Below are 21947 nucleotides of genomic sequence, written 5' to 3'. Positions count from 1 at the left end.
GCTATATTACTAATTATATTTAGGCATTTTATACTTTTCATCTTGTCTTTACATAATCCTCTCACACATTTCCATATGTTCATTAATACTTATGCACTTTGCAAAGTCATATACTTAAATAATTTAGCCACACAACAGTGTAAAAATAATCTATTACAACAAGTAAAAAGTAATACAGAATGGTAAGTTATGTGATTATAACATTTGTGGATTATTATTATGACTGATGCATTCATTTTAAGTAGCTTTTTAATGTTATACCTGGTCGCGATTGAGCACATATATACTCTTATATGTACAAATTCATATTTGTACATATTCATATTCATATTTTACAGTCATTATATGTTTTATATAAAAAAAGCTCAGTCTGGAAAATAAATAACTAGTAGCTAAGCTGTAAAAAAAAAAAATAAACAATTACCTCAAAATTGTAAAAGATTTACTTTCCACCATTTGTACAGTGTAAACAAAAAAACAACTCACACCTCCTTTGCTGCTCGTCTTATTTTGAAATCTCCCACCGGAAGCGCCACTGTGCTACTTCGGCTAACTGACGGTTGTGTCAGTCAGTCAATCGATGGTGCCGCCGCTCCTGAGCAGCGAAAAACGGGGAGAAAAAGATCCGTAAATTGGCACCGAACAGGAGAATTAACTCGTCAGTTATACACAAACCACCAAGAGGAATAAACCCTTGCCAGGTGAGCTCAAAACAACACTTCCACGTTGTATCTTTTAACTTTTTTTTTCCTATACTAAAAGGGGCTGTGGCTAATTTCGCTAACGTGAGAGCTAGTTAGGGGCTAAGTTAAAGTTACTTCCCCGATGGGAGGAGGTTGGTGATGGGCATAAAAAAAACGTGATGATTCAATTAAATAAAAGCTATATTAACGAGGATCTCAGATGTGTAAGAATATATAGTTAAAACCTGAAGTTTTAGTAGTTCACCAGTCAGTGTAAACTACAGCACGGTTGAAGTTACTATTAAAAGTCCTGAGACTTATGCTAAGCTAGCTCCGTTAGGTCGTAGTTACGAAATGCTACTGTGGTTAATCAATGTCGGACTTTTTTTTTTTTTTATGGATTGTGTCAAGTTAAATCAGGTAGTTTTTAACTCCAGCTGTGTAGTTTTTCGCAATGAGAGAGAGAGAGAGAGAGAGAGAGAGAGAGAGAGAGAGAGAGGGGGGGACTAGTGTTTGAATGCATTGGAGGGATGAAGGGCGGGGCAGGCTGTAGCAAGTAAAGATAACCCTGGTCCATGTCATATCATCACTCATGGTATGCTTACATTACACAATGTAGTCGTTTATCTATATGGAGAGAGAGAGGGAGAGAGAGAGAGAGAGAGGGAGAGGTGTCTCAGTTCCTGCTGGATGCCTGGTTTCGTTTCAGGGCTGCCCTCAATGCTTTAATTTGCGCAGTGCCAGCTGGCTGCCAAGTCCAGTCCTGGTAACCTTTGTGTGTGTGTGTGTGTGTGTGTGTGTGTGTGTGTGTGTGTGTGTGTGTGTGTGCATTTAACCCAAAGTTACATGTAAGAAAATGTTCTCTCAGGCTGTGATATTGTGGTAATTTACAGCCTAACTCAGTAGTCATTAATCACGAGAGGCAGGGAACAAGGAACCCTCTGACAGTTCGACTGTAGTCATGATATTGTCATGAATCAGTGGAAGGTATCAGTCACCACTGTTGTGCAACCTGGAGTGTTTTAGACATGCCTAGTGTCAGTATAGCTGTGTGGGTTTGTTGTGAGAGTAGTGTTGTCAGGGGCAAAGCAGTAGCGAAAGCTCTGCGAAAAAAAGCAGCTTGTTCCTTTTTTTTTTTTTTTTTCTGGTGGGGTGGGGGGGCATGTGAACTGATTGCTCTGTCACAGAACCGAGCTAAACTTAGAACGGGTATTCCAGTTTAGGCTGAAGGCACTGCTCTCCATTTACAGGGATCTTTTATTGGTGTATTCTCAAAGAGCACACACGGAGCAGTTACAGGGATACAAGCCATTGTTCAACAGAATTTAATCGTGTATTTCATGTAGCCTGAACATAAACGACTCCCACCAAAGCATGAATCAAAGGATCGGAGACAGCGTCACAGACGTTTGCCAAAAGTGCTGAAACTTTTAATCTTATCACCGATTAAACGAGAATATAATCAGCAGATTCATATGCCTTCAATTTATTGTAAATACAGTAGAGGAGTTCCTGTGCGATTGTCTTTGTGAAAGAATTTGCTGCTAACATGTACCTAGCAGATGAATTGTGTTCATGGCACTCTCCCGAAAAGTCAGCAGCTTTAAATGCATCACATGAGACGCCACTGTGCGTGCGGGACAGGGGCTTCCACAGGAAAAAAGTGCCTATGGGTTACGTCAGGATCTCCCCTTCCCTGTCATGTAATACTGAATTTCCCTCCATTATGTTCCTCTCCATGCTGCTGGCGTGTCCGGTGGAAAATGCCTGAAAGTGTGGAACAAATGCCATTGTTTCTCCCTGACCATGGAGCAAGCAGGCGGACTGGTCAGTTCTGTAGAGGCTACAGTTGACCTGGTGTTATGGACCAACGGTTTCATTGTCCGGGTTGTTTTGGAGCCTCTTATGAAGCTCCGTCTGTGATCTCTATAAAAACCGGATAGGTGGGAGTGAGTAATCTCGAGAATCCACATTCGAAATGCTATATTCCTTTTAGATCAGCAGTCCTGTGCAGCTGTTGGACTCACATGAGGAAGGAGGGCAGAGGTGATTGACTGACAGGGAAAGAAAATCAAGGTCTTGACCCGCGTTCGCCATGGAAACTTATGACCTTTAAGCATGTGTGCAAGTGTGCAACAAGAGAGAAAGAAAGCAAAGGAATGATTGTATTTTTTTTTCTCTCGTAGCCCAGTCGGGATTTAGCAATGTCCTGCTGTGAAACCGCAATATTGAAGGGATAGATCAGCTCAGCTGCACTCCCTGCCTCTGAGATATTGCAGGCGTTTTATGCAACAAAGGAAGGAAATGGAAACAGACAAAAAAAAAAATCACCCCCGGTCAGATAAGCAATTTTAATGTGATTAAGACATCAAGGCTTTGTAAAGTAGAGCGCTAAGAGTATTTTTTTTAAAGCTTGATTGTTATGTAATCATATTCTCTTCCTTTAATCCCCATGATTAGCATTTGTTCTCAAGGTTTAAGTGAATTGAGTGTTAGCGTGTTTTTATTTTAAGTAATGGTCAGGAGAGCTACAAATAACAATTATTTTCATTATGGATTCATTTGATGATTATTTACTGAATACTGGCTTCTCAAAAATCCCTGTTACAACTCCTAAAGCAAAGATCTTCACTTTGGAGCCACAACGATTAGTCAATTAATCGAATAGTTGATCCACAGTTAATGTCTGCCAAAAATTCTCTCGTTGCAGCTTCTCCAATATGAAGATTTGCTAGTTTTCTCTGTTTTGTATCATTATAAACTATAAATATTCTTGTGTTTTGGACTGTCGGTTGGACAAAACAAGACATTTGAAGACACCCAACAAGGTGAAATGTAATGGCGATTTGTCACTACTATGCTGACATATTATATACAAACAATTAATTGAGTAAATGTTCTACAGATTAATCAATAATGTAAAAGAATAGTTGGGAACAGCTGAAAAGAAAGAGCACTGCTATGTTCCTCCGTGTATTTAAAAACCCTGGAGAAGTAATTCATGCATTCTCAAACCTGTCAGCAGTGTCGGTTCTTGCTTACATTGACAATCACGCAGACAAGGCTGGGATGTCTCAGTATTTAGCAGGAAACTAAATATGACACAGCGGCCCCTCAGGATAACTCCCCTTACTGTGCACACAGTTCTCCTCTCCAGCAGTTACTGATTAGTAGGCCAGACAGATTGAGGCACAGTGAAACACTGAGATTGTGTGACATTAATCTGCAGATGGCCTTGCTATACTCTGTTGATAAGAACAAGACTCAGGTTGTTTTCCTGGCGCTCGGATCATATTTTTTTTTACCCAATAACATAAACACACACACACACACACACACACAGCTTCAGGGCAGGTATGCATGTGCCTATCACTCATCTATGTGCTCATCTCTGCAGTCTGTGTATCCTGTTGTTTGCCGCTCCATTCATGCCGCTGTTGACAACCCACAGAGCACTCAGACACATAAACACACGGTGAATAGACGGTTTGCTAGTGGTTTGTGGGAAACCTTGTATACAAGGGGCCCATTTTCTCCCATCATCTCTTTCCAAAATGTTGCATACCCTGTCTCTTCCTTTGGTTGCATCTTCTTCATCTATCTCCAATTTTCCCTTCCCCTGCGCCAGTTTGGAAAGGTCATTGGCATCTCATGTGTCTGCTCTTTAGACGTGACTCAGGTCTTCTCATTTCCAGCAGCATAGTACAGTAAGCTTTCATGTGCTTTAAATAACATACACGTTCATCATCTCTTGCTTTTGCTGTCTCAATATCTGCCTCTCCTACCCCCCCCTTTAGCTTGCCGCCTGCCCCATGCAGCTGCTGTTCTGAATCATTATCTAACTCATTCAAAAACACACATTTGAAGTAGGGTTAATAAATATCAGTAGTTTGTTGCTGAGTGGTGACAGTGTGAGAACTTGCTCAACATGCCAAGGCTCAGTTTGGGCATGGTAGCATTGAGGAATGCATTTGTTCGTGTCTATCTAAAGGCTGTTTTTCCGCAAACCAAATTCCAGCATGCTCAGTACTTTTACTTATCAGACTTTATTGGATATCATTGTTGTGTTTGATTACATAATCACTAAGCCTATAATCTAAGAAACCCCCATTGCAGACAAGGTTCTGCAGAATTGATGAAATCATGTGTTTGATGGTAAGAAAGACTTTTTATGTTTTTATTCATCACAAATTAAGGCGGCGGAAACACACAATGCCAGAAAGGAATTTCTCAATCTCCAACGTTCTGTACGAGTTCTCCTCATTCCCCGTGTGTGCTTTTCTGGTTGTGCATAGCAGCACACAGTGTTGGATTTTCCAGTGTTCCCCTGCAGAGTGACAGATTGAGTGGACTTCAGACCTCGACTTAGTCAACAGCATTGTTTACACTTCTGGGTCAAGCCGCGTTCAATTGTTTAACACAGTCCTCACGTCCTACAGAGCCATGGGTGTGTAGACGGTTGTTCCTGTTTTCATCACATTTCGTTACATCAGGCCTGGGAAAGCTGTTGTGATGAAGGAATTCCCAATACACTGTGTTGGCTTATTTTTCTAGCTATGCAAGGTCGTTCCCATACATCTGCATCCTTGTGTTTTAATTGTACATTTTGCAAAGTAGAGCCACTTGATTAGAAAACCCTATCTAGATCTTTGGACTACAAAACCAATTACTTGATGGACAGCCGGTTGATATTGCACATCAGTATAAGATAGGATCAATTTAAGACACAAGAAAGCATGGATAGTCCTGATTTAGTTTAAATCCTGTCTTTTGCTTATCTCAATGACTGCATGACACTTGATTGACCCAACATATTATTAATTACAAAATAAAAAGTCACTATAATTGGTGCCACAGTCCCTTGAGAACTTAGATTGATTATTAAACTTGTCATATGTTTAAACATATTCAATGCTGCTGTGGTAATGCTGTCAGTGGAAGTTTACGCTCAGCAGAGTTTAATGTTGTTGCCATGTTTAGAGAAGATATTTGTGGCTCGTTCCATTTGTCCCTTGTGTGTTCCTCTCTTTTGCTGCACCGGTGATTGGCGAATGACGAATATGGACAGCTGGTAGGGAAACACTGGGCTGGATAATGTGTGATTATGACACACACACACACACACACACACACACACACACACACACCTCTCTTGCTCAATCAGACCATATTGGATCACTGAGTCTCACCACTGATCACTGTGATAGGTTGTCTCTTTTGAAAATTAGGCAGCAGAAAACTTCTGTCTAATTCATATACAGTATCTGTTTTGTGTCTCCAGAGTTTTCAGATTGAATATGATTTTAAATCTGATAGAATACTTACAAGTACTCTGGGAAGTAGTAGCTGGGAGAATATAGTAGGAATATATTGTAAAAACATTATCATATAGTTTGATTTTATATATATATAGATATAGATATATTTTCTTGATGAATCATTTAAAATTCTCCATAAAATGTCAGAAAACTGTGGAATAATTCCCAGCACAATGTCCCAGAGACTAAGGGGACATGTCTTGTTTTATTCAACCACCAGTCCAAAACCTAATTGTCATATGACAAAGAAAAGTAGCACATTTGAACTGTTGGAAACTTTGAAATGTTTTACAATTGTCCTTGAAAAAGGACTGAAACTAATTATCAAGTAGCTGCAACTCAATCTTTCAATTTTACCAAATTGGTTTTGATTGCTCCACTTTTGATCCTCGCCCGTTCCAAAGTGTAATCTTGGTTCAAGATGGTCTACACACACAATTGTGTCTAATATCAAGGCTTCCCTTCATGAGGAAGTTGAGTTATATTAAACATGTGGTTTTGTCTGGAAACAGTGACAGTCATCATCTGTTTCTGTGTATATGGTTGTGTGTCTGTGTGTGTTCGGTTGTTTGACTGACCTGATTGTAAACTACAAACACAGTTTAAGGGGAGAATTGTTCCCCAGCTAGCAGAGACCACAATACTACCCTCTGTACAAGTCCTGCCCCGGAGGGCATGGGCCACTGACCATTGGCCAACGCGCACACACTAAGCACCAGCCCTCATCCTCTCACTCTCTCGGCCAACTGAAAGAGGCCTTGTGTGTTCACACACTAAAATGCATCTTGTGTGATCTAATCACAAGTGGTCGCTCCATATTAAAGATGGATATTTTGACAGATATTATTGATATTTAAATGAGTGTAACTGAGAAAGAGAGACTTTTGTATCTTTATTTTTGATCGTATCAACGAAGGGGTTGGCAGGAAGTACCAAGAAATTGCTGTACAGACATGCCAAAGATCAAAAATGTATTTAAACTACATAATACAGGTCTGCTTACACATACAGTATTTAATTTAAAGCTTATTACAGGCCATTTTATAAACTGCACACTCATGACTCCTACCCAATCTCACGTCCACCCACCCACACTCCCCACATTCATCAAAATAGTTGCTGATACTTTGACTGATCGTTTCAGCTAAACTTTGAAATTAATTTTGTGTCCACCCCTTGGTGACAAATCGATAATAACCAGATTAAGGAAACCTTTCGAGTGTTTATGTCTGAAACGGTTATTAGCCCTTTGAACTTCTCATAGACTAAAAATAACACTTGATTGTTTTTCATGCAGCAACTTTCTGCATGGCCGAGCACTAGAGCTGCTTGTTTATTTTAAATGATCAGTTAATTTCTCATTCTTCAAGTAATGAATGAGACATTTAGTCTGTTAATTGTGAAATATAATGACAGATAAACCACTACTAGTAGATAAATCTTCTCTTAAATGACTTGCTGTGGCACTGTTTCATTTTTCCTTCCTAGTAGTTGTTACAGTTTTCCTGGACGTGCAACTGAATTCGATCTGGAAAGTAAAATCCGATCTCGGTCAACCTAGATGCACTTGAGACGTGTTCTGATGCCGGTAGTCTGCCTCAGCTGGACATCCCCACAATGTCAATATATATGGTTACAAGATACTAGATCTGAACAGTGCCAGTCTGTGCTGCAGAGAGAGGAGACCCCTCCAGGCTGATGGAGAAGGGAGGAGAGGACTGAGCAGAGAGGAAGAGGATGGGGGGAGAGGAATAAAGAGAGACTGTTTGTGGGGCTGTTGAGTTTGAAATGATGGACGTGAGGAGAGAAGAGGGGGAGAGGAGACCAACAGAGGGCTGACTGTCGTACCCGTCTGAAGGAAGCGGAAGCAGCCCGCTGTGTGTTTCTTGACGGTTTCTTTTTCTCTCCGTCAGATACACACACACACACACACACACACACACACACACACACACACACACACACACACACACACACACATATAGTTCAGCTGAGGCTCTGTGTGCCACCAGCAACCACCGTGGTTTGAATTTGTTGTGTGTTGAGGGTTGTGAGGTTATAGAAATTAATCACCACCTGCTGCCTGGTTCATCAAACCAGATCACGCACTTTAAGCCCTCCCCTCCCCCTTCCATGTCTCTTCTGTATCACTTCTCTGAACTATTTATTCTCCTACTCACAGTATTCAACCACTTATCAATGTCTGATCCACACCTGTAGCCTCTGAGGAGTGTTATTTCGATAGAAGGATAATGTTGGCTCGAATGTGTTGTCCTTCAGCTGTTGGTTTCATAGTACGCGTGGTGGAAACAAATGTGTCACTGAATATAAAATATGTGTTCCCCTTCCTGTTTACCGTATCTATTTAATAACTCAGCTGTCTGTATTGTTGGCTGTTAAATAATAAATAATACACATATAAGATCTATTATGTATGTATGCATATTTTTAAGATGTATCTATCTACATGTTCCCTTTAATTTATTCAGTATCCATCTGTAGGAATTAAAAGCAATGGATAATTATATTTTTTCCATTAAGAGTTTCAAATGCGTAACAATAAAATTACCTGTACCTTACTTGAACAAAATGAACTCACTTAAAACAGATTAATCAATTAAAGAAGACAAGACATAAATAATGAAACAAAATAATATCTCAAAAATCATGACAAATGCCTGTGTCATAACATATTTGCATACTTTGCCAATGTTTTTATTGTAATGTTAAGAGTCTTTACTCAACTGTTGGAGAGACAGGTTCTAAGGACGCATTCATAACTAACAGTTATTGCCATTATCATTTAATCTGCCAATTTTTCTCTTCTCTCTGTTCAACCAAAGATTAACGGGCCGCTCATGATATGATATTTACTTTTTATTTTATCCTTAGAGATATCCGTTTAGTATCAGGCATTCATGGTGGCTAAAAGGGTGTTTTAATCCTTCATTCATTAACACTATTTGTTTTTCTGTGTTTTTCTAGGCCCTACACACTGAGTGTAACCCAGGGCAGCAGCGATGTCGGGCTCCTATGATGACTCCATGATCGATGTCTCCAGTGACAGCTTCTGGGAGGTGAGACGCATGAATTCCTTCCTTAAAAAACCTAAATCCAGGGTCACAATTCTTCCGTGGTGAATTGTGGTTTCTGAAAACTGCTCTGTGGAGTTAACATTTACATCTCAGCTGCAATTGATGGAATAAGTAGAATAAATCCTGGGAATATAACAATTTTACCACAGCTCATCTTGAAATAAATTAACTCAGAAGGCAACGCCTTCAAGGAAATCTACTGCAACACTTGCCATAACTAACATTTTTGACCTATTTTCAACTGTCTATCTGTGTTCTCTGTCTGTGTCTCTGTTGCTGGTTCTCAGATTGGTAACTACAAGCGAACAGTTAAACGGGTAGACGATGGCAACCGACTCTGTAATGATCTCATGAACTGTCTTCATGAGCGGGCACGTATTGAAAAGTCCTACGCACAGCAGCTCACAGAATGGGGGAAGCGCTGGCGTCAACTCATAGAAAAAGGTAGGAATATAAAAAAACTCAAGCTACATTAAACTTTAAATAGCGGTTTTAATTTCCTCAGTGAGTACTTGTATAATATTGACAGAAAGCTATTATTTTATTTATAATTTAGATTGTGCTCTATGCTCTCCTAGGGGCAATGCATTTAAACCACAACATTTATATTGATGCAAATTATAAACTGATGTCTTTTACAGACACTGACTGGTAAATGACTCTTTCCTCAGGCCCTCAATATGGTTCATTGGAGCGGGCGTGGTCGGCTCTGTGCACGGAGGCGGAGAAGGTGAGCGAGCTCCACATGGAGGTGAAAGCAGCACTGATGGGAGAAGACTACGAGAAGCTAAAGAACTGGCAGAGGGACGCCTACCACAAACAGATGATCGGTGGTTTCAAGGAAACTAAAGAAGCTGACGACGGCTTCCGTAAAGCTCAGAAACCCTGGGCAAAGAAACTCAAAGAGGTGTGGATTTCAAACTTTTTAGGAACGCACAGGATACTGAAATAACATGATGTGAAGTATAGCGGTACCACCTTTTTTAAAAGTAATTTCTATTTCTAAGCAGTTACCACAGCAAGCCATTTTTCAAGCTACTCATTATAGCCATAACTATCAATTTTACCCTTCAGTTCACATGATTACATATTACTGACTCACTATTGTTTTCCCTTCCATGACTACCTGCCTGCTAAACAACAGCAGAGCAGAATCACAATTGCAACTTCTTAAGCTTGAATAGGAAGCCAAACATTAGCCACAGTGTGCCAAGGTGGCAGCCGGTTAGCGTATCCTGCAGTTCGTTGACTGTCAGTAAAAAGGAAGGAAAGGAGTGCTTGCAGGGAGACTGGCACCCTGTAGTTCAAAATCAGGTCAATGTATTTCCTACTACTGCTTTCATTTAAGCAGCCTGTTTACTTGGCAGTACACACATTCCTTTCTGTTTCTGTGCATGCGTATAAGAGTGTGCACATGCAAGTATTTGTATGTTCAAAGTCACTGGAGGTTTCGCAACCTTGCCCCCATTTCCTGTGTGTGTGTGTGTGTGTGTGTGTGTGTGTGTGTGTGTGTGTGTGTGTGTGTGTGTGTGTGTGTGTGTGCGTGTGTCGTCACCAGTGGGTGGTGACATCCTGGCCTTGTCATTGAGCAGGGACAGAACAATACATTTTTGTAACCATAGTGATTTATTGATTGACCAGACAGACAGGGACATGTGATAGAGGTCCAGAGAGGAAATTAGGCTAATTAACTGGTCTAGAAAATTAGTAGCTGACATGGGTGACGTGGGCAGTATGTCAATAATAGACACATACATGCTAGCTAGATACAGTATTTGACTAAAACTCCTAAAGCCCTCGTGTTTTAGTGGATTAACATTTTGTTTTTTGTACGTACACAAATTGAGGAACACTCAACTGCTTATTAAATCAGATTAGGGAGGAGGACAAGCTGGTGTCCTTGTATTTTAAGTGCCCTCTACTTATGACCTCATGGTTTGTTCAATAGGGACATAGCTCTTCTGGCCTTGGCCCAAGTTACACTGGGCACTGCCCAAGACACTCTTCAAATAGAGCCTTCATGCAGTTTGCTTGCTCGATACTTATCTGTTGGAGTTTAAATATAAACAAAGTGACAGAGTAGTGGTTAATTCATGCTGTCATAAATCCATCCCATGTAAAACCTATCAGGCATCAGTGTTTCCATGTTACCTCCTTCACATGAGTTGGTTATTATTCATTCGTTCCAGCATTTATGTGTCTGGGGCCTCAAATTAGCAAGTTTCTCAAAGTAGGAAATGGGTTGTAGTGTTTCCAAAAATGACAAATGACACACATTTAGTCAGGCACAGAAGTGAACTTAGAACTTAGAAGTAACAGCCTTTCTAACGGAGAGAAAGTGAAATCAAATTTCCTCGAAGACTTTCTCGAAAATGACAACGAGACAGCAACATGCATGTACAATTTGGGAACAGATGGCTATGTTTAAAACAACAATCATCTTACTAAAATATATTATTGTTGCTGTTAAATTAAATAGAGACCGACATACGCCAATTTTCCAACAACTTAATCCCAAAAAAAAGGATATTGTAATTTATGCTTAAATCCCTCAGTCACTTTACCTCTCAAGACTGGCACTTTGGCCTTTATTTCATCCGTTGAATCCACAGATGGAGACAATGAAGAAGTCTTACCACTCTGCCTGCAAAGAAGAGAAGCTGGCAGCCAGCAGGGAGACCAACAGCAAACTGGAGAGCAACAACAACCCTGATGCCCAAAAGAAGCTCCAGGAAAAGGTGGAGAAGTGTCAGCAGGAGGTGCAGAAGGTAGGCCTTCCTTTTAGGAAAGAAATAGGTGGGGGTGTCAAGACTGTGTGGCTTGTGGGAGTACAGTATGCTGCAAGTACACTGGTAGTCCTATCTTTTAATCTTTTGTCATGCTTCCTAGATGCAAATCCTTATAATTATGTGTACATGAACCTATTAAAAGCCTCAGTTGGGTGTTGAGTGAAAAGGGTATAAGACGCTTGGTGATATATTCATCTTAATTGATTCTATAAGTGAACTCAGACTTAATTATGATATTAAATTCCATCAAACAGTATTTTCCACAATTTCTGAGATCCATAGTTAACTTCTACTTGCCTTGATAAATCTTTAGGCATATATATATATATATATCCCTAAGCATTTAACTGACTTTACTTCCCATCCCGCCATGGAGAGGGAATTATAGTCAAAAGTTTGAACATTTAATGGATAACTTGAGTAAGAACTGTAGTCTGCTGAAAGGGACATCAGCAGTGGTAGAGATTGCGTTGGGCTGTCTAGATACAAAGGTACATCGTCAACAATTATTCTTTTTTATGTGTTTTAATTGTCACTTCACTCCTCCCTTTCTCCCAGACTAAAGAACGCTATGAGAAATCCCTGGAAGAACTCGACAAGTTGACCCCTCAGTATATGGAGAACATGGAGCAGGTGTTTGAGCAGTGGCAACAGTTTGAAGACAAACGCATCCGCTTCTTCTCAGAGCTGCTGCTGGAGGTTAAACAGCACCTGGATCTCTCAACCAATCACAGGTCAGACAGGCCATTGAATGTCTGAATGCATACATATAGCGGTCGTAGAGGTGGTTGAGATTTCAGCTATCACCCAAGAAATAATGTCCTATATTGTCTCCATAGATTCCAGACAATCTACCACACGCTGGAAGACACAGTCACTGCTACTGATGCTGAAGAGGACCTGAAGTGGTTCCGGTCCAACCACGGCCCCGGCATGCCAATGAACTGGCCCCAGTTTGAGGTACTACGCCCTTGATTTCAACTAATAAAAGAGTAGAGGAAAAGAGAAGGAAAGCCAAATGTTGGATAGAGGAGAAATATACAGAGTGGCTCACAATAGCTTCCCATAAAGTTTTCATGCCACAGACCCACAAACAGACACACATTAGGTCACGGTCCCTCATTTAATTTGATCACATGAACTCTAAAGGGAGTCCTATAGTATTTAGTGATGTAATTATGAATAAAGTATAGTCCATGCTTATCTTGAGATGCTAGTATCTCCTCTTAAAGACTGACCGCTGCTCTCCCAGGCCCAACTGTGAGAACCACAAGTCAAGACAACAGCAGAAATGGACTAATAAGTCATGCTGAAAAATGTTTCAGGAAAAAAACCATTAAGGGCAACATTGCCATAGTTTGTTTTTTTTGCAATGTTACACGTTGCCCAAGCAGGAGTTATAGCCCAGTGTCATTTTTGTCATTGAAGTATGCCGTTTGGCAGCAGGGGTGGAAGTAAATCTGTCCTCAGCAGTCGGAGTGGCAAAAAAAGAGGGATGTAGTTTATGTCATCTTCCCAGCAGGAAGCAAAATAAGAAAAAGAGGAGGGGAAGGAAAAGAAAAGCTGCATGCGCTTGCAATGTTAATTTATAGTGCTGTTGAGTGCTCTTGCAGGCATAGCCGTTCCAGTGAGGCGCGTTCTTCCATTTCGATCTTTACCAGGCTGTTTTTCTTTCTGAGTACCACTTTTTAAGAAAGGAATAAATCTTGTCTGCGACAAGATACACACACACACACACAACAAAAAAGAGCAACACATAACCTGTCAGACAGCTCCAACAGGGTAGATAGCCAAATGAAACTTGAATGAATAATGAAATGTCAAGAACAATACAGCACGCTCGTGTTTTAGTTATTCTGCAAGCTACTGGCTCTTTGATTCATGTAACTTTTTACAGGAGCAATCACTAGAATCATTTGCTGGTGCAAGTCGTTGCTACCTACAGAAACTAACATTTCTGCAGCTTTACAGTTTGAGGATTGGACTGTGTTGTCTGCGTTAACCCTGCTCTACACCTGCCTCCCTTTCCCCATGTCTGACAGAATTTGGACTGGTCGCATCCTCGCTCCTTTAAGAGAAGGTCCATTGTAGTGAGTTCTGCATGGGAGGGCTGTTCTTTTCACAACAGCCATAAGCGGGGGGGGGTCCTTTTTTTCCAATAACACTCTCACTCCTTACTGCTTCATTATATATGCGTGTGTGTGTGTGTGTGTGTGTGTGTTTGAGGTGGTTGTGTTTGTATCTTTTAGATCATCACCACCATAGTATGTTCATGCAAATGTGTGACCAATCCATCGCTATTCCCTCTTTCTGATAAATAAAGGATTTATACAGACCTTTTTCATGAATACCAGGATTCATACCACTACTAACACAGCTCTGACTCTCTGTTTTCTTTCTGACCTTTGAGCTCTCACCCCTCAGTGGCTCTTCCGCTCATTATTGTGTCCATGTGAACCCTGCAGTACGTCACATGATACCACCATGGCCCAGCAGTGAGTCTCAGAGGTCATAAGCCAGACTGGAAGATCTTTGATCTTTTAAAAGTTTGAGAGGCCTGATAAATCAGAGGGGTCAGACAAGCTTTTTGGAAAGTTCTGAGGTCATACTTACTATTGTAATGTATCATTTATATAAAACAGTATATGGGACAGTATGACTGCTGTCTGTATTAGGTTGATTTAGGTCAGAAAGTTGGCTCCAACACTAGATTAATATGCTGTCATGCTGTGATGGATACCGTAAATTTCCAAAGCTTTTAAGCAAGATTTCCAACTATATCTGTATATCTTTTCTATAACTGATGTTGTTAGTTGGTATTGGACCCTCTCTCTTTTGCTCCACTCTCCCTGGTTAGCCTCTGGTGGAGGGGAGACTCTTGGTGCTGTATTTCTTTCCAACTGGTGATGGATGTACTTGGTTGTGTCTCTCATTTTATCAGGGCTACACTGTACTCTATAAACACACACAGTCTTAAAATCCAGAGTCAGTGTCCCGGCCTAAGAAATGCTTGACATATTTTGGACTGTCATGTGTGAAGTGTTTATATTGCTGTGCTCATGACCTGTTCTCCCACTACTATCTGTGAAGGCATGTTTTGAACCAAGCTCAACTACTCTAGATGTAATACTTGAGTCTAACGTGTGTCTGTGTGTGTGTGTCAACCAGGACTGGTCCATAGATCTGAACCGAACCCTCAGCAGACGAGAAAAGAAGAAGCCATCGGAGGGCGTCACTCTGACAGGCATCAGTCAAACTGGGTCAGACCAGCCTGTTCAGCCTGCCAAGACCAGCAGCAGGTAGATACCTGATCACTCACTCTGTCTTCTGTCTCTGACAAACACACAGACAACTGAGCATCTGTTCAAAAGCACACAAACACACTCTGTCCTCCTCATCCTAACTCACCCACATCAGAGATAATCCAGCGCACCGCTCACGGTGTCATCCTCTTAAGGAATGCTTGTAAAACGTTACACACGGGAAGGTCCGGGAGTGACGTCTAGTGGTATGGCTGTTTCTATGGTGACTGTAAACATTTTGTTACAGATTGTTGGGAAAGAATTCATCCCCGCGAGACTGGAGTCGGCTGGTACATAGTTGAAAGCGAGCCAAAAACTAATGTGGAAATATTACTCACACATGGCGAGACCTTCATAGCATGAATATTAGTACTGGAAAGTTCAAAGAAGTCTGGATTAGTCTTCAAGTCAAACACCTGTGCCTGGATTCAGCAGGTTTTGTACTGAACAAAAAGAAATATTAAAAGAAACTTCAGCTAGAAAACATGTCTTTATGATAGGAAAGATGCATATAATTCACTTGTTTGAGCTTTGTTTATAATAATTGATTTAACCCTCTGATGGACTAATGATGTATAATGGAATTAGACCACTTTGTCCAGGTTTAGCCACTTGTGACTGGCAGTTTTTAGTGACATGAGGTAATCTTTTTAAAGCCAAGATAAGATACGAACTCCCTGCAGTGAAATGTGTCTTCAGTGTTGTGGCAACAGCACCAAGGACAATAACAGTGGTTCATGGAAACGACAACAAACAGCTGATTAAGATTAAAAAAAAAACTTGTGACGCATGATGCATCTATCGTCATGGTGAAAAAGCACACCACATAGGGAGAGATACTTTTATAAAGATGTGTAAACTTACTGTAAACTTGTTTTTTATGTGTGTTATATTTATTGTTCAGTATTTTAAGTGAGATTAGCTGTGATTATCTTGTCCTGTGTCTGGCTAGTCTGTTAAAATTACTTGGCCTTTTACTCTTTACATTCCTTTGCAGCTTGGTAATGGGGGTTCCTTTATTACACCTGCTGCCCCCCCTTATCCAGACACCAGTAGGAACTGTGTATGCAGAAATGATGAGAGGAGTATGTAGAGGAGTCGACAAAGGGAATGTCAGGCACGGAAAGCATTTGACCTCTGAACTTGGGAAAGTTGTGTGCCTTGGGACTGCCTCTCCCCCAACCAGCATTAACAGCACATTGTTTATCCTGTCGTTTCCTACATCTCTGGGCTCGACTGGTGAATTCTGCGTATGTACAGGCCAGGCTCTGGTTAGGGTAAATCAGAAACTATTTGTATTATCTTTCTGTAGTCACAGAGCACCGGGGGACAAAAACAGACTTCACCATGAAGGTTGTTACTTATCTTGGTTGTAGTTACAGTAGTATTTTATCAGCATCAGAAAGCCAGCCCTCATTCGTATCAACGTAACATAACCCGTTTAGATTTTTTCCCTTATCTGTTGTCTGAAGCTTGAATGAACGCGGTTTTAAGACCCACTGGATAAGACATTAATACAGCTATTTGAATCCTTTAGTTCATAGGTATAAGCGCAGTTTATTGTTTGTTGACTGAAACCATCCAAAGTTACATTGTGCCAGATTCCCAGTAGAGCAGTGTTTGTTGTAATAACTCCTCAGGCTCAACTCCTGGCAGAGCATGGCATGACTATGCACACAAAGGCGTTCACATTTCTCTGCTTCACTCTCTCAAGGGCCAACTGATAGCTACTGCTGTTTACGGTCTAATAATTCTGTAAACAGGGAGTAGAAACTCTGTGTTTCCTCTGATACAGGTAGAAGGCTAGTGCAAGTTCTGTTCCTCCATGCGGAAAGCGACAATCGTAGGAAGTAAACCGCTCTCATGTGACTTCTAAAGAAAGATTTTGCATCTACACAACCCAGAGCGAACAAACAAGTGTTTGAAGTATCGCTCAAGAAGTCTAGAATTTAGTCTGAAACACAGTTATTTTTCTGACTGCCTTATTGGTGTTACTCATACATATTATTACATAGAAATACAGCAATTACTGGGTCATCTACCTCTTGAAAGAAAGCCACAATTAACCATTCCCTAAGCCCTTGTCCCCTTAGTTACACTTGCTACTTGTGAAAAGGTTTCTATTGTACTTCACTTTTGCAGGCTGAAATTGAATTAAATAACTTTCATTGACATATTTAATCATATTTTTGCTAAACAGCTAGCTAATTAAGCTCCATGAGTTGGTTGAAAACTCTTTAATGTTTCCAGGTGTTTCATTTTAAAGTGAGAACCCTGGAAGAGGATCTTAAATATGCACTTGATGGCTACATACATGGTATAATTCTAATAAACTAAAGCTAAAGCTGCATATGTCCCAGCAAAACAAATAGCATCCTCACCAACTGAGAAGTTTTATTTAAATAAACAGCTAGTATGGGTTTTGTATTTGAGTGTCGAGCTACAGGAGGTTGTTCTATGGTTCTGATAATAAGGAAAAATGTATTCTCATTTCATTCTAACATAATACACATAAATGGACAAACAATCTGTTCGTAATCATGCTTTTGGGATGATGATGATAAACCTGTGTTTTTATTAAGTAAAAATATAGTTAACTTATCTATGTTAGCTAATGAGACTGTTCCTTGGCCTTGGAAGTAATTAACGTACTACTTTAGGTAGTAAAACTGGGTATGCTAACATTTGAAGTGTAGATTTAAGCAGATAAACACGTTAAAATTATTCCTTACACTGTTTTTGGTTATCGAAAGGCCTAATAAAGTTGTTAAACGTTTTAGAAAACTGCATATTGGTCCTTGACAGGTCTGCCGTGCCTAGTTACTGTTGCTAAGCTATGATTGGACAATCGCTGTTTGGGGTTTAGCAGATGGTCACGTATGGTTGTCGGCTGTGTCACACTATATCTATATCTGTTAAAAACAGATTTTAACTATCAGTATCAGCTTTGCCTGGCTTCATCACTCTTGGAATTTCTCTGCAGGACAAGTATGTGACACGTGTGTCTTTTGTTTGTGTGTGTATGCATGTCAACAACCCATCTCTCACTGTGTCCCATGTTGTCAGCCTTACTGTGCCCACTCAAACAGCGCCAGTGGGCACAAACCCTTTTGAAGACGACGAAGAGGAAGAGGAGGAGGAGATGGCCGTGGAGCAGCAGACCTCAGTCAACCACATCAGTGTGAATAAAGAGGAAATAAAAACGTTGGTGAACAGGAGAAAACCCTCCGCCCACCCACAACCTCCCCGTCTTCTTTCTTTCTATCTTTGTTTAATGGATCGCCGTCCGTGCCGCGTCTCCTACCATTTCTTTGTCTTAGTTACTTTGCTCCCTTCTTCCTTGTAACCCTCTCTCCTCCCTCAGGTGGCCGGTTGTTGTGTTGCTCTGCATGGTCACTGGAACGGCATTGCACACGAAGCCAATGTGTGTGTCTGTCTTCCACTCCTAACAGTGCCATGTCTTGCAGAACATTAAATGTCATGGCGCATGGGGCGCATGTCTCTTCTGTGGGAAATCCCGTATTTTTCTGTCTTACAGTCAGATCTGAAAAGTTACACAGTTACACATATGTATATGTTATTTGTTTATATCAATGCCAGACAATTAACATGCTTTATAACATCAAAAAAGAGTGCAAATACAAATGCATGAAAGAACAATTAATATCCCAAATATGTGAATTCTACCTTTGGGTAAACCATCACACTGCTTTGTTGCCATAAATCAACTCAAATATTTACTTAATTGCTGAAGAAAAAAGCAAAATCAACGGTTTATTTGTAATAAAAGACACTGTGAATAGATCTGACTGTAAATCCTTTATATATATGTGCCGGTGTGTGTTTACTGTTTTTCATCTCCTAACTCTCGTCAGAGCCAAGTTCTCTCTGGTGTTTAGGTGGCTCCCTCTGTTGGCCGTTCAGGTTAAAATCCAATCATGCATTCACTTCAATGATTTGTCTTGCTTGGTCTTGCGTTGCTGTATTTTATTTTTTTCATGTGCCTTTTTGATATGTGGCCATGTATTTCTGTTGCATTACCTTCCTTCAGCATTGTGTGCACTCTCACTTGATCTCCAAGTGCCATCAGAGCAACTTTTAAATCGCTTGTCATGCTGCCTGAACCGAATGCTTGCTTTGTAGCACTGATGCCATGAGTAAGCATGTTTTCCTCTTATTTAGAGCTGAGAGGAGGATGTTTTTTTTTAGGACGAATCACAAAGCTGTCCCTGGATTATGAGATGCACTTTGGGCTTTTTTTGTGTGTGTTTTGCCTTTACTTTATTTGGTGTTACATTTTTATTTCTTCTCTCTTTTCTTCAACTTTTGTCCCTGTCGATGCAAAAGGCCCCCCGACCATAAACGTGTGAAAATAAATTTTCTAAGGGGCTATTTTGTCTGTCCGTCCAGTGCGAGCAGTGTGGAGAAGACTCCAGACTGGTCAGATGAAGACACAGGTGGAAACCCTTTCTCCGCCAACGGTGATGGGAATCCATTTGAAGATGAGCCAGCCTCTCCGGTCGTATCTGTGCCTGTCAAAGCCCTCTATGACTATGAAGGACAGGAGCAGGATGAGCTGAGCTTCAAAGCAGGTACATAGTGTGACTAGCGTAAAAGACCCCAAAACGTTATAATTCTTTCAGTTCCCAGTCGGTTTTTCTGCGATGCAAATAATCCCTTCTTTCTTCTTTCTCCAGGGGATGAGTTCACCAAAATTGGTGAAGAAGATGATCAGGGTTGGTGCAAAGGCCGGCTCAAGGACGGACAAACGGGCCTCTATCCTGCTAACTATGTGGAAGACGTCCAGTAATGAGTTATCACAAATGAATAAATGTGAAGAAAGAACAAAGTGGTGCGTTGCGAATGACGAGTGCGGCTGGAAAACTAGAAAGGCTCTGCTTTTGTGTTCAGTCCCTTTTTCTCCCTGTTGGTGAAGACTGGACTGGTGTGGGGAGACGGACAGAGAAGAGAAGTTGCAGATTGTAAAAGGACAGCTTGAGATATTGTTGCTTGCCACAGATTGACCCTCATAGAAACTATGTACAAGATGGAAATTAACCACAAGTTTCCAGATGATTCCAGGCGAGGAAGATCACAGAAAAAAAAAAAATGCTGGCAGCGTAAGATATGTTACTTAGAATCCCATTTATGCTGTTACAAAAATAATAGCTTTTCAAGTATATATTAGATAAAATGAAATGTATGTGTGAATTTATATATTGTTATGAAACACTGGGATGACAGTCTGACAAATCATCTTGCGATACTTGCGTTACATGCAGCCTTAATATGCAAGCCACTATGGATTCATTAAGGGAGATGACCTTCTTTATAACCATAATTATCTGATTTAGGTTTAAAACCTTTTCTTCCTGTTAGAATCCAGTCCATAAATGTTAATTGTTTTGGGGTTTTTTTTGGACAAAATAGGCCCTTATGTTGAGGTTATTGTCAGATTAACTTGATTTTAAGCTAGTGCTTACATTGTTCTGTCATTCCTTTCAGGGTTTTTTGTTTTTACATTCAGTTCATTTTTTTTTTTAAGGAATGATGAAGATCAATAGAGCCTTATTATATGACATAGACTTCATTTAGTTCTCAGTGGGTAGGTTTCTCTAGACACTGCCATTGAATGTATATTCACTGATTGTATTTCCTCACTTATTGATTGTTTTTTGATGATGTTGGGTTTTTGCAACCACTGACCCATTAACACCCCGAGCAACTGTCCTCAAGCTTTTCACAAAAAAATCTATCTGCTTTCTGTTGACTGTAGATTTATAATACTATGTGGGTTATTGTGTTTTCATGCGACACTGAACTTTTTTCACAAGTTTATCTCACTTGAATCGAAATGTTTTACCTACTCTCACTTCTTGTTAAATGTGTCAAGTTATGGGAGATATTTTTAGAGTTTTTTTGAAAACGTATTACAGGTTATAGCAATAAAAACCACAGCGTTGCATACATACATACATACATACATACATGCATGTAAATAGCCTGGATGAAACATATTAGAACAAATTAAGCGTTGAGATCAGATGATATGTAGTTGGAAATTGATGATTGTTAATTTATAATGCCACAAGTGCTTTTGTTCTACTCTTGTTAGAATGCTGTGACTGAGAATCGGTTTGTATAGTAATTGAATATTTTATGGCAAATATCCCTTGAATCTGTCATTTGTTATATTTGTAAATATGATAATTTTTTCCCCTTCACAGAGGGCCGTACTCATTTAATTAATCAACAAATACCATGTGAATAATTGTAAATTTTCTAGGAGCTATGACATGAATAGATATACCTGATTTCATGAGCTTAATACATATGTTTTGATCATTAAGTATTTTGTCAGCTTGCATCGGCTTTTATTTTACTTGCGCAAGCTCCAAATTTATTAATAAGCCCAATGTGTCGAAGAAATAATTGAAAATGCTGTTTGATGCCTTCAACTGCAGCACGAGAGGAAGATGAATTTTGTTTTTGTCTTTAATAATAGTGAGAAAGAAGATGTTTTGCCATGTTTTCAGGGCATGCTGTCATCAAAACGCAGCAACAGCTGTACTTGCACACACAGTAAGGTTTGTTAATGTTGTCCCACGACATAATAAATGAATTTATTGGAAAAAAAGGTTTTGTCTTTGTCTTTTAGTATTGAAATTGAAAAAAAAAAAAGTTTTATTTTCATATTATCAACATTAACTGGATCAAAAAATAGTTATAGTTTCCCATATAGTTAAGTTATAGATTAAAT

General features: G+C 40.1%; 1 protein-coding gene across 4 annotated transcripts; it reads left to right on the top strand.

Moving 5' to 3' along the window:
- Positions 1-550: 550 nt before the first annotated feature.
- pacsin2 (protein kinase C and casein kinase substrate in neurons 2) lies at positions 551-21824 on the top strand. 4 transcript variants are annotated; one of them, XM_051392298.1, is made up of 12 exons: positions 551-701; positions 8987-9078; positions 9384-9540; positions 9768-10003; positions 11709-11864; positions 12444-12619; positions 12725-12845; positions 13928-13975; positions 15054-15184; positions 18254-18391; positions 19598-19779; positions 19885-21824. In XM_051392298.1, the coding sequence occupies exons 2-12, from the start codon at positions 9022-9024 to the stop codon at positions 19995-19997; spliced, it is 1515 nt and encodes a 504-aa protein (XP_051248258.1). In that variant the 5' UTR covers positions 551-701; positions 8987-9021; the 3' UTR covers positions 19998-21824. The 4 variants fall into 4 exon arrangements, with proteins under 4 accessions (XP_051248258.1, XP_051248259.1, XP_051248260.1 ...); XM_051392299.1 differs by lacking the exon at positions 13928-13975; XM_051392300.1 differs by lacking the exon at positions 18254-18391.
- The last annotated feature ends 123 nt before the right edge of the window (positions 21825-21947 follow it).

This window comes from Dicentrarchus labrax, unplaced genomic scaffold (genome assembly GCF_905237075.1).
Source record: "Dicentrarchus labrax unplaced genomic scaffold, dlabrax2021, whole genome shotgun sequence".
NCBI classification, from domain to species: Eukaryota; Metazoa; Chordata; class Actinopteri; family Moronidae; genus Dicentrarchus; species Dicentrarchus labrax.
Note: the sequence above shows the minus strand (reverse complement) of the source record. Positions and strands in the feature narration are given on the sequence as shown.